Genomic DNA, 16,259 nt, shown 5'->3' with positions numbered 1-16,259 from the left:
CTTTATTAGTTTGTTACATTTCCATCCTGCCCACCCTCTGAAGAGCTCAAAAGCAACCTCCCATCCAGGTACTAGTCAGACCAACACCTTCGTTTTAGAAATGAAATGGGTACTTTCAGACCTCAGTTGCACCTCTAGCCAGCTTGAAACTGTACTGAAGATGGAAAGTTGCATTGGACTACTTGTGCATTTAGCCCAGCACTCTGGGGTCTCTCATATGATGACATTCCCATTACTTGATACTGGATGCTTTTAAATGGAAATGAATGTAAGATGTTCAAGAAATCATGTGATCAACAACCGAAGTATGACCCCCCCCCAAAAAAAAATCCCTGATTCTACAGATCTGTTTGCTTGAATAGTTTTTGAAAGGTACCTAAGTAGAACTGCTCCTAGTTGAGGAAGCACACATCAACTGTGAAGTCATGAATACATACCTTACTGCCAGGCTTTGGTCCCCTCTTCTTGGGGAATTTCAAAGGCTCCACAGCTTTGGAGGGGGTTGGAGTGGCGTGGTTGGTCAGAGCCTTGGGTGTCCGGCCTCGCTTACGACCAGGTTTGCGTCCCCTTTGTCCAGGCTGATGTTCCAGGAGAGTCTTTGTGCCACTGTGCATGCTGCCCTTTTCAGAGATCACATCAGGCACAGGGGGGAATGGGCTCTTTGGAATCACCACTACCACAAAAAAGGAGAGGGAAGACCATCAGGTACCAACATAGCCTTATGCAAAAGCACTTTCATGGACATCTGCATATTCAACTGTACACTCAACAGAAGAGCCGTGACTTAGTGGTAGAGCACTTGCCTGATAGGTAACAGGTTCAATCCCTGACATCCTCAGGTTAAAAACTCCAGTTTGAAACCCTGGGGGATTGCTGTCAGTCAGTTTAGACAATACTAGTTAGGTGGATCAATGACCTGCCTTGCTATGAGGCAACTTCCTATGTGCTTGTCTACTCAGAAGTAAAATCCACTGGGAGTAGAGATCAATGAGGCACACTCCCAGGTATGTGAGTATGGACCTGAAGTCTTAATCTGTTGCGGCAAACGCAGTCTGGTGGCACCTTAAAAAAACAGCGAGCAAACATATGATGGCAGAAGTTCTCATGGGCCACAGCCCACTTTGTTACACGTAGCCCAAGAAAGCTTCTGCAACACCACATTTTAAGAGGTTACCAGACTTTGCTGTTCTGGCCGCATATGCTACATTTTTATGTGATTTTTTTAAAGAGGGTGATTTAGACTTGCAGCATGAGATATGTCACTATACATTGCTTCAAGCCAATATGTGGGTGTGGTGCAAGCCAACATTGTACAATCTGAACTGTGATAAATTGCAATTTAGATAAGCCCCAAGACAGCTCCAAGGGCCATGTCCAATATACTGCTAACGTTCGAAATCTGCCTCAAAGGCAAGGCGAAAGTTCAGTTCCTATTGGCAGCCACCTAAAAGTCATTTTCTGTGGCAGTTTGCTCATAAAAAAGGCCTTGGACGCAATCTAAGAGAAATGAGACCGTTTCAACTACTCTTTCATGAAGTTCCATACAGCCCATACGGAAACTCCAGTGCAATCTATAACCTTGACTATTGTTATGCAAGACTAGACATAAATCACAACAAAAAATCAAATATTCTCTTTCCAAGAAAACTGTGTGTTTATTTACAGAAAAAACTTTATTTTGTTTAAATTGCCACTAATCCAAGAATATGGTATTTTCTAAGATAGTTGTTCAGAGGTGTTATAGCTTCCAAGAGGCCTGCTTGGAACATAAAAGCTCTTCTGAAATGAAAATCACAAGGGGAAACCAGAGAACCATGCCCCCAAATGTTCACCTACTAAGCAGTTCCAACATTAACAAAAGAGAGAGAAAGAGTACATTGTAGAGCTGGAAAAGGTTCACAAAAGAGCTATCAAAATCATCATGGGGCTGGAGCAATTTCCCTGTGAGGAAAATTCACAACATTTGGGGCTTTTTAGTTTTCAAAAAAGGAAAGGCAGGGAAGACATGACAGAGGTGTGCAAAGTTATGGTGGGAAATGTGGATGGGGACTATTCTACTCCCCCAAATACTGTAACCTGGGGCCAATCAATGAAACTGAATGCTGGAAGATCAGAACTGTCAAAAGAAAGTACTTCTTCACACAGTGTGCAATTAAAGCTTTGAAATTCGCTCCCACAACATGCAAAGATGACTACCAAATTGGATGGCTTTAAAACAGCACTAGACAAATTCAGGGAGGATAGGGCTAGCTATGCTTACTAGCCATAACATCTATTTTGGAAACAAAAAATTTCCTTCCAGTAGCACCTTAAAGACCAACTAAGTTAGTTCTTGGTATGAGCTTTCGTGTGCATGCACACTTCTTCAGATACACTATTTATTTTGGAGGTAGTATGCTGTTGCAGGCAATATGGCTCTGAATATCGGTTGCTGGAAATCACAAGCAGCAAGAGTGCTTTTGCACTCACATCTGCTTGCACATTTCCCAATGCATCAATTTGGCCGCCATGAGACCAGAATGCATGTCTAGATAGGCCTCTGGCCTGATCCAATAGGTCTCTTCTTATGTTAGCATCCCCCTAACCCTGAGACAGAATCATTTGTGAAGCATACTTTAGGGATAAGATACTCTCATATAATCCTGTTTTATTAGCTGCATTTTGAGCAACCTTATCTTACGCCTTTCCAACTATTCTCATGAGGTTTCTTTCTGCTTCTTCAAGGTTACAGCACTAAATGTTGGTTTCCTTTTACTGATTATTACAAGATCCTGCATTTTTGTATCTCCTTACCTTTCTGCTGCTCAAAAAGAGGCAAGTTATGAAAAACCTGTTCCTCCCTCCAACATATAGGGGAATCATGGAAATTAGTGCTAAGTACGACAATCCCATCCTTTGCACTACCCAAGAATCTGGCTTGTTTACTGACAACACTTGTTTCGAAGTTAGCAGTGTTTCTAGATGCTTTGTAGTCAGTTCCAGAACATAGAGCCCCAAGTTTTGTAGTATGTGTGGCAGCCAAACCAACTACAGCATGAAGAACAGTCGGCTGGCCCAGGCAAGCTGCTTATTAGCAGAGGTGAGGTGCAAAGCACCTCCCCCCCAGCACACCTGCAGTGAGGTTTAATATGGAGGGGTGGAGAGGTCCTTCACCCAGCAGTTTAGCAAGCTGCTGGGAGAGGTGCCTTTCCAACACAGGAGAAGGACAGAGGTGTCAGATCTCACTAATTCTCCTGGACCTCTAGTCTTTCCATACTTCTGGATAGGCTCTCGGGGTTGGGAGTTAAGAGGCATAGTGTGCCATGGGAACACTGATTTAAGTTTATGCCTGGGAACTACTTCTCAGCCTCAGGGTGTTTGTGGGGTTCTGCAGGTTCCATCTAGTCTCCCATGCTTTTTGATATCTGTATGAAACCTTGGTCACCTGGGGATTTGAGGTGAGGTGCTATCAACATGTTGATGATATCTAGCTCTAATTCTGCCTTTGCTCACACTCATAGAGGGCTGGATGAGGGCCAAACAAAGGAGCTTGATCCAGGCAAGATGGTGGTTCTGCAGTTAGGTAAGTAGTTTGTTCAAAGAGATGGATCAAGTTTTCACTCCAGATCCGGCTCCTTGATCCAACTTTTGTCACTGAAGGCATGAGTAGCTTCTGTGCCAAGCAGTCCCCCCCCCCCTGTTTTTTAGCTTAGGCTGGTGGTCTTTGTTGGACAGAGACTGCCTGACCACAGGTTTTCATTGTCTATCTTGGACCACCTACTGTAATGCAATATATGTAGGGTTGACTTTAAAGAATGTTGGGCAGTTGACTGCAACCACTCATAAGTCGAATGGCTACAGTCTGTTTCCAAACAAATTCAAAGTGCTGCTTCTTAGTCCTAAAACCCCAGACAGCTTAGGACCCAGGTACCTAAGTGCACACTTGCTTGTATACAAACCTTGAGTTCGTTTTAGAGACTCTTCTCCAGGTTTCCCTACCAGTCAAGATAAGGCAGGTAGCAACTAAAGAGCAGAGCCTGCTTTGTGGAATTCCACTGCAAGGGAAGCCACCCTGATGCCAACATTGTTATCCTGTCAGTACCAGCTAAAGACATTTCTGTTCTCCCTTATTTTAAACTGTATTATTTTAAGCATGCTGTAAATTTATTGTATTTTAATTTTGTGTTTCCTTTTGTAAACTACTGTGGAGGTTTCCCTGAAAGGCAGCATAAAAATATTTTAAACACACCCATACCCTCTGTCGTTCTAACACTGTCCAAGGACTTAACTCTCTGAAGTAGTCAGTGGGTACAGTACAAAACAGTCTGACAACAGCTTGCCCACAAGGTTTGGAAAGCTGCCTGTTCACAGAATTCCCACTCGGATTCAGCTGCAAGCCAAAATGCCTAGAAATGATATTCTCTTTCTAGGAAGGACTAAAGAACAACCACTTAACTCCCAACATTGAATCTTTTGCTCCCACATAAGTCATCCAGCCCCCAAGATTCTGCTTGAAAGAGAACACAAGCAACGAACACTAGAAATACAACTAAAAACAAATGTCAAAATCTGTTACCTTTCCGTCAGAGGCAATGCTACAGTGTCACTTCGACTTATTCACCTCCTAGTAGTCCAATTGAAGGCACGCTACCCTAAATGGAAGAGGTGGTGTAGACGCTTACAGGTCTTCTTACAGAGATCCCACTTTCCTTAATTTCTACCTGAAGCTGTTCTCCCTTCCAGGCAAATGAAGTAAAGCTTGCCGGGCCCTTAATCTGTACACAATTGTTTGGAAAAAAATGGCTGACAAATACAAGAAGAATGTATGGTGCCACTTAACACATCTCCATGGCAACTTAAAAACGATTAACTTTTGCTTGCCTGCTGAGCAGAGTAAAGTTGTGTTGAAAAGGCTGACTGCATTAACGGGAACAAAGGAAACTGGGGCAAGCGTCTGCAATTATGATCTCTGCTGTACCCACAGTAACGTTCATCGCCCTTGGCACAGCAATGAAGGGAGTGCATCCTTTCTTAGGTCTCCTTTGCTTGGCAAGATCTTTGTGCGTTCCTGCCAGCTGGGATAGTGCCAAGGCAGAAACTCCACTCCTCTGCATTCCAGATCTCCTGATAAAGTGGAAGACTGCTTCTGGCTCACAGTCTGCCCAAGGACAGTTAACTCTTGCAGTCCTGCCACGCAGCTACTGTATCCAAGAAACTTCCTCTCCATATTTCCCAACTTTTCCTCAAACCAAGACTCAACACGGCTTACACAGATTTAAACAAGACAGATACAATAATATCCATTAGTGCTGTCCAGCTCCACTAGGGTTTATTATAGTCATGTTAAATCCCCAAAGTAAAGCTTGATGATGTGGTCCAATGGTGTATATGGCAAATATTCAGAAACTTGGTGAATGTTACTCTTTACCCTTTTAATCTTTTAGGAGGTTAATGGTAAAAATGTCAGAAAACCTGACAACCACCACCACTTGCCTTAGGCGACTGTTGTAATTTCATCATTGTTTCCTTATAATCGCCCCTCCATCCCCTATGTAAGACTAGACAGGTCTCTGTGCAAGACAGCACAGATGATCAGATGCTGCATCAGATTTCTTCTCGTTATCACTATTGTCCAATGCCATTTCTGTGAGCTGGAAATCTGCACCATGGGCAATTAAAAATGTACAAAGAAAGATGACTTGTGTATTACCAGAGATAAGGGTGTGTAAAGAAAATATACCGATGCAGACAACAACCTTGTGTAAAATATTGTAAATTTGGTGTAAGGAGTTTGGTGGGTGGGATTAGAAATCAGTGGCCACAGGCCAAAAATGATTAGAACTCCATGAGGCCCAGAGCTGCCAATGAAGGGGCGGGGGTGTAAGGGGGCCATCAGCAGCCATAATGGACCACTTTGAAAGATGGGTATTGAGGTGTTGGGTTGACAGACTCCCTTCTTTCTGAAAATGACCGCCCGACAAAACTAGCTACATATCAAGAGAGAAGGAGGATAACTGGGATCATTTTCTGAAGGGATCCAGTGGTTCTGAAGGGATCAAATGGTTTCAAATATTCTCCTAAATGTCAGAGAAGACTATGTTCTAAATATTTAGCAAGTGCCTTGCCATGTACCAATAAATGATATGTACCTCTAGATGACAGAAGCAAGGATGAAACTACATGGACTTAGTAAAATCCTTTAGTCATTCTTCAGACTTTCTGATCAGAGGTTTCTAATACTTTCCAGAAATTTCAGAATTTTCTTAAATAAAGAACCTAGTAGTTATTATACATGCAAACACACAAGCACACACGATCAGGAACTATGAACTAGGATCAGAAACTACGATCACAAAGACTTACACATTGGCCCTGGACATAAAAGCCTCCACCTAGATGATACAGAAAGTTATCTACTTGCTTACTATATGACTCCATCTTCTTGATGTTTCCTTACCTGTTAATTATTGCATTTTATATGACCTTTCACACAATGTAAAAGCTACTTCTAGAAATCTAGCCCATGTTTAGCATTCATTTCCATGTTAATTGTTTCCAGAAAAAAACAACTGATTGCAATCTTGGCAACCTGGAAGATCATGGGAGTTTTGAGTTGTAAGATTCCTGCAGTTTTTAGAGATCATGCCCCACTGCTCATGTAATGAAATTCTGGCAGGTATTTTGGCATACTACATGATGAATCATAGGGGAACAGAAGCGCATATGCACAGAAAGAGTAGGAGAGTGGCGATATTAGTTGTGACAACCACAGATACTAGTGTGAATGAAATATAGCATGACATGGTGGCATGTTGATCACAGCCACAGTTCCATAATGCAACAGGTAATGCAGTATAAAAGGAACACCAGGGACCAGAACAGAAGCACTAGCATTATAATCAGCAAAACTAACGTAATAAATCCCACACCTGAATGCAGACTATGTATCTGAAGTTGGTGGCTCCCGTGAGCGGAAGATGGACAGGTGGATACTCTGCTCCCTCTAGTGCTAAAGAAGCAAAAATACTCCAGAGGTTGTTTTTTTTTACACCCAAGTCAAGTTATTGGGATGGGCTGAAAACCTAAATGGTTAAATTAAGTTCACATCTCCAGAACCCATGAGTACACACCTTGCTTTCTAGCCATTATAATTTTAATATCTTAGCTACTGGAATATTAGCCCTGAACTTCTGGTTCAGCAGAGTTGACAAGCACAAGTAACTGTAGGGTCAATTCCTATGTTGGCATTCTCTAGTCTGAACAGTTAATGAGATTATCAGGGTTGGTAAAGACAACACAGAACAAGAAGATAGTCCTGTGCAATCTTTTTTGGGCATGCTTTCAGCCAGGATTCCACAAATCCCCAGGAAAGAATGCTTTAGGCCCTCTGCCATCACTCACCTGCCCTTGTCAGGGCATCAGCAGCACACAGATCTTCTCCCCCAAGTTATCTGAAATTGCAGATAACCCAAGAGAAGCTTCAGTTTTCTCTGAAGTTCATTTGACCAGCCTTCCCCCACATGTTTGCCCAAGGACTTGGAGGACAGGAGGGAGATATCTGCACTACTTCTGCCTACTCCAAAGTGCAGTGTAATGCAAGACACATGCACTCATGCACCCTGCCTATGTTCTCTGCATGTTTAAAGAGGATGCAGGCGATAGGCTGATAGCTACCACAAACAATGGCTGATTGAGCCAAGCCAAGATATACAAACTATTGCTTCAAAGTTCACTGCAGTAATGTACAATCAATATTATGGGAAGCTGCTATAAGGAGCCAGCCTTAACGAGAAGGCTGTATGGAGAACATAAGCTGCAACATGCTTAAGAGAGAGAAAGCACAGAGACACGGCAAAATATTTTTGTGCTTGACATAGCTTCCACCACAACCATGACTATACTGGGAAGATTTCAAAGCATCCCATTTGATAAACGTCCACAGAACCCAATACCACAACAGAGAGTGCAAAAGACAACACCAACAAAATATTAGCTCACTTTTTAAAAACTATGTTAAACCAAAATACATAACCCTCCATCAAAGATATGTGCACAATGATATGTTGCCAGTCCATAGCCAACTATTACCCATTTCAGGGGTGAAATGTAGTAATGCTTTGATAGGACTCTTACCTTTCGTTCCAGGGGGCTGCAAGTTGTCACCGGTCAGTGAACACCAACCAACTGGAAAGATGTCGCGAGAATCGTAACGGCACCAGTAATCAAAGGCTCCCCTCCAGCCATCAAAAGTGATGAGGACCTCAGAACCCCGCACCTCACCAATGGTGGCAGGGCAGATGAAATGTGGGTTTTTCCTATCTACAGCCTCCAGTTTCATCCCCATCTTAAAGAAATTCTGGGATGGAGATGGTGGCTCCTAGGAGGGGGAAGGGACATGAAAAAGGATCAGATGCAACTCAATTAATACACATATGTGTGCATGTACACACAGGGCTTACTTTACAGACCTATGCTGCTGACTTAGCAGTGCACTCATTAGCCCTTGTTTCCCAGCAGCTGCTGCACAAGGAATCAGACAAAGGCTACTGGTGGGCTGATTTACAGAACTTAATTGCATCACAGGCCAAGTTCAGATGCAATGTTGAACTTTGGCTTATTTTTCTTAAACCAGGTTAAATTCTACGTTCAAACAACAGTACCTTCATTCATTTTCTGCTGTCAACCTAGCTTCTCAATTTGGGAGCTTAATCCAGGAAGTTGCTAACTGCAGTTCATACACTTGTCTTTCCTAAGTCTAAGCCAAGTTACCCTGATGATGGGTTGGTTAAGGATAACAAAGGAGGGCTGTATGGAACACTACTGGGGGAGGGGAAGCACATAGCGCAATGCAGTAGCAGGAGTAGCACTCTGTGCATCACACATTAACCTGGTTCACTGGAACCTGAGGTCCTCCGGATATTGCTGTACTACAACTCCTAACATCCCTGACCACTGGTCATGCTAGCTGGGAAAGAGATGGGATCCCCAATAACTTCTAGAATGCAACATATTCACCGTTACAGTAATCAGGGAAAGATTACACTCAGTATAAAAACAACTAGGGTTCAATGTTATGTCTAAATGGGGACATTGAGAGTTCTGGCCCCCTACACGATCCTGTCAAACCTTGGTCCTCTGGCATACCTTGTGATGCCCTGCTGCCAACCTTTTGCTGAATTATTTTCTCCCTTTTACTCTCCACAAATATAATTTTCAATCTTGCCTTTTCACATCCCTACTTTCCATCTGTGCTCATGTTCATATTGTTCTTATCCCATCTTGCTCCTGCCCCGAATCTGATCCCACTTTGCCTTCTGACTAGACCCAATCCTTCTGTGACTTACCTCTTTGGCCAACATACCCCCCCCCCCCCCGCCTGTAAAGTTATTAAGTGTGCCATCCATGACACCGCCACATCAAACTTAGGGACATTCGCTTCCTTTCTTTCAGAAACTTAGGGTCTTGCTATCTATATTCTCTGAACAGGAGTACTGTTAATGAAGAGGAGTGGAACAAAGGCCTCAACCCCCACTCCTTCCAGGCAAATGGAGAACCAAACTCATAAGCACATCAAAGGCAGCTACATTGTCTTCAGAACAGGAAACGATGTTGGCCATACCTTGTGGAAAATCCTAACAGGTGCCATTTCTGCTCCATTCAGAGTCTTCAGGAGAAACATGGGCCAAGAAGAAGCATTCAGTCGAAACCCTGCAACAAACAGAGGTGGAGGCCATAAAAAGCTTAGCAGCAGCTTTCAGTTCTGCCATCCTTCCATCATGAAGGTACCTTGATGTATTCATCATAACATTTAGCAAATGTACTGAAAATCAAGGAATATTTCTCTTGAGAGAGTCTAAGGAAGCTTAGTTTGCACCATACTATTGGCTGGACTTTTTGTTGATGCAACTACTTGAGTACACCAAGATTTTCTAATAGGTAACATAAGCAGAACTTGGAAATAAATGCAATAGTATTTTAAGAATGTGAACTGGTGTTTTATAGTGGGCTTAATCATGACATCACAGCTAACACAACCCTCTTATTGTAATCCATTGTGGACCCATTCTGCTGGGAAATTAGAAGAACTTTCCTGAAAACTTCAGCTGTGTCACTTTTGACAGTGAACTACAGTAAAGCAAGTGATCTGCCCTGTACAGCCTCAGGCTCACTTGTACAGAAGAGTGTATTATGAGTCCTTCTGCATATTTAAATCTGCTCTTAATTCAGAGATGCAGAGCCACTAGCATGGCTACCTATGGTCAGTAACAAGTGCCTAGAGCAGGGGTGAGCAAACTTTTTCAGCAGGGGGCCGGTCCACTGTCTCTCAGACCTTGTGGGGGGTGGGGCTGGACTATATTTTTGGGGGGGAAATGAACGAATTCTTACGCCCCGCAAATAACCCAGAGATGCATTTTAAATAAAAGCACACATTCTACTCATGTAAAAACACCAGGCAGGCCCGGAGATGCATTTTAAATAAAAGGACACAAACACGCTGATTCCCGGACCGTCCGTGGGCTGGATTTAGAAGGTGATTGGGCCGGATCCGGCCCCCAGGCCTTAGTCTGTCTACCCATGGCCTAGAGGAAACCAGGCAGGGAAGAAACATGAGTGGAGCACACAGTAGATACCTCTAAGTAAGCCTCCCTTCTCCAGAGCATGTCATATCGCTGTCATATCGCTGTTTACTGCAATTCCAAAGCTCTTTTGATCACTTGGAATCTAGAAAACATGATTATAGTATAAATGTAGCCCTTAGGGCAAACAAGGTTTCAACTCACCTAAAGGAGGCTGCAACATCCCTCCATTCTTTTCACAGTTGCCAATAGGCTGGATTTCTGCAGAATCCACCAGACGCCAGAAGTCATTCTTATTATCACTGCCATCCAGGCGCAATCGGAGACGGGCACCTGTCAATCCCACCACAGTAGCAATACAAGTGGAAGTGGTGTTTCTGGGATCCTGGGCTTCTAGCTTCATGCTGATCTTGAATTCATTGGAAGGTGGGGTGTACGACTGAGGAGAACAAGGCTTTCAGCGTGACTTGAGAGATACATTTTTCTTCCCTCCCAAACCTCCTCCTTATTCCCTGAATTGTTCCCAGCACCTGAATGCCAGGAGCCTATTAGAACTGGATGTCACAGTAGGCAATGAAAGAGAAACAAGGGTAAGGAACAAGTGAAAGAAATCCAGTCATCAACATGGTAAAAATTCTCCTCCAAAACGTTCACTTACAGCCACTAAACCCCAAAATTCTCTTCTTTTCCCATTATTTTTGCTTTTGAAATAAAACACCGCTGTCTTTCAAGAGAAATGGAAAGCCTTCTCTGTGGCAGCACCTATATTTCAGAATTAACATTAGGCAGGCACCTTTGCCATACTGTTCAAGATGCCCGCTAAAACCCTTTTTTAGTTAAACAAGTCTATCCAGACTTATAATTTAATATTTTCTATTAAAATTTTGATTTTATACGTGGATTGCTGATAATTGTTTTATATTGTTTTATGTACAGTACATTGCTTAGAGAACTTTTTGATTGAGAAGTTTATGTATATTTAAAAAACTAAATGAGCTCAAGCCAACCTGTCATGCTTTGTTAATGGTGGTTAACCCTGAGCTTGCACAACATCACAGCACTGGGCTTATCTCCTTGATCAGGCACTCTTGGGGTCATTGGAAGATGACTTTTCTGAGTCCATCTAGCCCACTATTGCTTACTTTGACTGGCAGCAGCTCTTCATCTTGCACCTGACAAAGTGGGCTTCAGTCCACAAAATCTTATGCCATAATAAAAATTGTTGGCTGTTAAGGTGCCAAAAGGTTCTTTGGTTGCCTTTGTAGTTTTTTGGGCTATCAACATCTAGAAGGGGCAGATGGGACAAGGTCCCCCAGAATTTTTCAAGGAGGGGGCTGGGTCCCATCAATATTTTGTATCACTTGCACAAGCTGTGTGGTGTGCGCACAGCACATCAGCACCTCGAACACTAGTGGTGTCAGCACATCGCCAGCCCCCTAAATCGCGTGGGCAAGCTGACGCATCTGGCTATCAGACAGAGTTCTTTCAAATTATCTCCAAATTAATCCAATTTAATTGGACATGTCAAGGATCAAACCTGGGATAGTCTGCATTCAACAATACTTAAAACTTGGCTTGGAGTCTTACTGTACTCTTGGACCTCCATTTCCTGCCAACCCAATTTGCTAGTAAATCAAAACCCAGGCACTATGCTACCTTCAAAATTCACATATTTTTGTCTAGGCTTCACCTATAAGGCAGACACTTTCATTAGAAAGCATCTTAAGTTTGTAGCCAAAGACGATGCCTGTACAATCATCTCATAACTCAAGGAACTACAACAAACGTTAGAGAAGAAATTATCTTTATTTTAACTTTAGACCTAAAGGAAACTAATGTCGGCACATGCAATGATCCAGATACATATATAGTCCAAGCAGGGAGAAATCTAATGTTCCTGTTCAAACCTACCTGTGAACAAAGGTTCCTGAGCTATTTCACCAACCTTAAAGGTCATGTGACTGCACCTTTATTTAAAAAGCTCTGCTCTGTTATATAATTTACAACCGGGTACCTGCATCGGTTGCTCTTCCCCCACAAAGAGAAGGTACAGGAGTTTATTCCACACTTGTCCATGAGCTGTCTAGAAGCTGACCCCTTCATCCCAACTCTTTTACAACATGGAATGCTCCATTACCTGCTTGAAGCAATGGGCAGGAGCAGGGATGGAGCATGTCTCTTTCAAGTATCTATCCCAGGCAAAGTGACCTGTGTAAAGGAGAAGAAAAATAAAGACTGCAATGGAACTTTTGAGAATAATTCTGGAAAATGACCAGTCTTTATAAGAACCTTAATGAAATACCTATAATTGTATTAATAATTAGGCAGAGGAGCTGATCAAAATGAATTGCACAATGATAACAATTTCAAGTTCAAATGATCACAATGAATTGTTTGGGCTGAGAGTACAGATTTACCAATTGTGATAGAGAAACTTAAATTAAGTCTAAAGTCAACCACAAAAGCTTTATACCTGAATCCTAGTCTATGTATCTATTCATGTATTGCAGGTATCTTCAAGCTTTTCAGACCCAGGACATACTTTTAACTCAAACAAGCATCTTTTACCATATATTTGCATGGCGCTAGCACTCCTGTTGTGACCTAGCTTGGATCAGGACACAACCCACTAGTGGGTTTCAATCCCCCAATTGAAGACCAGTGATAAATATCTTTCATCTCCCACAGGCACACACAGCAGCTGACATACAGTATCGTTCATTTGCTTCAGTCGTAGAACTGCATGCAGCACTTTTACATTATTCTCTCAACATTCTTAAGGTTTTCTCCATGCCTTAAGAAGCCGAAGAGACCTCAAGATGACTCATACACTTAGTAGCTGACAAAGTCAGTCAGCCAAGCTGGAGAGGGCACAGCTACATGTTACAAGGAACAGGAAACTCCAGTCCAAAATAGCAGCCACGGTCAAATTCCTTCCCTTTTCCACTTTTTAATGTGAAGTTCAAATTGTTCATAACTTACTCAGGGCCCTGGCATCATTTGAACAACCTCCATATATCATTGGCGGCTGCAGCGTGTCAAGGAAATGAATGCCATGCAGATGTCAGAACAGTGAACACAGCAACTAGATGTTAAGGATTGAGAGGGAGGGAACTTGACACACACAACTAGCTGCTAGTTTGAGCGGCACCTCTCCAAAGTCTTCCCTTTTTATTGCCCAATACAATGAAAACAGAGGTCTTCTTGGTTATTCAGATGTAACAGAACAAATATAGTACAGAGTCGTAGGGGGATCCTTTCTTTTTTATTTTAAATGCTAGGATTCTTACATGCAATCCTAAACATGTTTTGTAAAAAGTGAAGTCTACCAATTTACGGCCCTATCTTTCAAGAGAGAATATTCAAGATTGCAGCCTTTATCTGTGTATCTTACACAGTAACTGGCGTGCAAGTGGCATAATAGCTTTTTAAACTGCTTGCACATGCCACACTACTGTAGACAGATTATGCCCACATTTAACCTGCCAGCAATTCCTAGGTAAAGAAACCAAAGAAACAAATCCTTTTACTTTTTTACATTTAGTAATGGCCCATCTCTGGCATGGAGCACCACAGTACAACTAGAACATATCTTTACAATGCAGAAAACCTGTTTTAGCCCACTAAACAATTAGCAGAATGCTATTTTGTTTCATGTGGTAGCCTCATGGTATTTTGATAAACTGTCCATCTTATTTTGTATAAGTCCCCTTTTTCCTGAGGACTTGTCCACACAGAGCCACATGGAGGGTGGCATACTATGAGATGAGAACAAAGTTAATTTAATGGAAGAAACCAATTGTACATTAATGTTACAGTGACTCACTATGCAGAACAGCCGATACATAGGAAAGGAAGCTACTTTATAACAGGTCAGACCATTTGTCTATCTATGTCAGGGGTAGTCAACATTTTTATACCTACCGCCCACTATGCATCTTTGTCGATGGTAAAATTTCCTTACCGCCCACCAGTGCTCTATGGAAGAATTCAGTTTGTACCAGAGAACCCCCTACTGCCCACCTAGAATCCTGAAACACCCACTAGTGGGCGGTAGGGACCTGGTTGACAACCCCTGATCTACATAGTCCAGTATTGTTTACTCTGCCTGGCAACAGTTCTCTGGGATCTCAGGCAGATCTCAGGCAAATCACCTGCTAACCAACTAATTTGATTTTTAAAAAGTCAAGGGCTGTCTTCCCCACTCAGTGATAATGGGTTTACATTTGCTAAACTTAACTCTGTTATTCACTGATCCAAGAGTGTCCCAGGTTGGCATTAACTGTGAGTTGTTAGCCAAAAAGATTGCCTGTACAAGATAAGCTAGTGATTTCCCTTCATTTCTTCCTTCAACTTCATTTTCTGCCTTATTTATCACCCTTCTTATCTCAAGAGATTGTAAGACTGCAGGCAGAGGATGACTCATGCTTTTAATTTTTGGAAAGCACCTAGATTTGAGGCAATTTATAACTCATTCAGGCAAACTAGATTTTCACCAGGCAATAACAATCCCCTCTGTTGATAATTACCAGAGAAATAAAGGAACAAAATACTAATTCTTTATCATGGCAGTGGGATGGTACACTGGCAAAGCCAATTAGGAAAATTGGCGCGGCTGGTGCAGCCATTTTAACTTGCTAATCATGTGGTCTCTAGACCTGTTCACCTGGTACCTTTAAACTGATTTTTGTTGGTGCTTTTATTCCTGTCAGTTGATGTTTTTTGCTGCTGCCTTTATTTCCTCAGAAGCCACACGTTCTGCACAAGCTGTAGGCCATATCATGCTCTTGCATGGGATTGAAAGATTGTGAATCCTCATAGGAGTTTGAGCACAGAAACACTGAAGTGTAACTCATTAAGTTTAATCACATTTATACAGAAAGGCAGCATGCATGCAGAGGTACAGTGGTAGCAGAAACACACCACAGTGATTATACTGAAAAAGGTCCCACCGTGACAGAACTACTGCCTTTGGACAAAGCAGAGCGAAGCCACGATAACCAGCAAATTAATTAGGAGCTCTCTGACTTGTCTGTGTCTTCAAAGTTAGCCACAAGTTAGCCTTTTGTCACTGAGGGATTCCGCTGCTGATATTCACTGAAATCTAGGTTTTGAACTGTGTGTGTTTCAATGCCTTGGATGCCAGACATTGATGATGATCTTGGACAGCAAGATTTCATGTTGTTGCGGAGCAACCAAAGGAAACCCCTCTTTATGCTGGTTCACATATGCCATGTTCCACATGATAACTGCAACATCACATGGAGCCCCCCAGATGTGAACAAGCTATCCTAAATCCATCAAGTCTCAAATATTTTGTATCATTTCAGACACACTGCTTCTTGATGGAGTTACTCTGTATGTTCAGTTCCAAGTCAACCAGAGACATACATGTATGCATGAACCAGTCCTATGTACCTGTGCTGTATGAATACTATGCATTTTCACAAACTATTTGCAGAGAAGGGCTCCACTGCAATTACAGCATAATCAGGTATGCTAATAAAGAAGATGCAAACAGATCTAGAATTATCAAATAGAAGCAGCTGCTCTGTGGAAAGCTCTTTAGGACTAAAAAGCTGATATCCCTCCTTCAACTTGGATTGATTTAGGAGTAATAGCTCACTGGCCAGGTATTTGCTCTGAGTGAACCCTTGGCATCTCTATTTAAAAGATTTCGGGAAAATGGATTAGGGAAGAGCG

The 16,259-nt window shown here is 42.4% G+C and overlaps 1 protein-coding gene across 6 annotated transcripts in view; it reads right to left on the bottom strand.

The window, feature by feature from the left end:
* The window catches only part of SCMH1 (Scm polycomb group protein homolog 1), a 43,401-nt gene that overhangs the window by 13,086 nt on the left and 14,056 nt on the right, over positions 1–16,259 (bottom strand). For 5 of the 6 annotated variants that reach the window (XM_028742761.2, XM_028742765.2, XM_028742763.2 and 2 more), the window contains 5 exons: positions 12,694–12,764; positions 10,761–10,995; positions 9,599–9,687; positions 8,113–8,356; positions 438–673 (listed from right to left, as the gene is read on the bottom strand). In XM_028742761.2, coding sequence (XP_028598594.2) covers positions 438–673; positions 8,113–8,356; positions 9,599–9,687; positions 10,761–10,995; positions 12,694–12,764 — 875 coding nt within the window. Of the gene's footprint in view, positions 1–437; positions 674–8,112; positions 8,357–9,598; positions 9,688–10,760; positions 10,996–12,570; positions 12,765–16,259 lie in introns of those variants that run through there. The other variant, XM_028742767.2, reaches the window with a different exon arrangement.

The sequence above is a fragment of the Podarcis muralis genome, chromosome 7, assembly GCF_964188315.1.
Source record: "Podarcis muralis chromosome 7, rPodMur119.hap1.1, whole genome shotgun sequence".
NCBI classification, from domain to species: Eukaryota; Metazoa; Chordata; class Lepidosauria; order Squamata; family Lacertidae; genus Podarcis; species Podarcis muralis.
The sequence above is the reverse complement of the archived record's forward strand: the minus strand, read 5'-3'. Positions and strand labels throughout refer to the sequence as shown.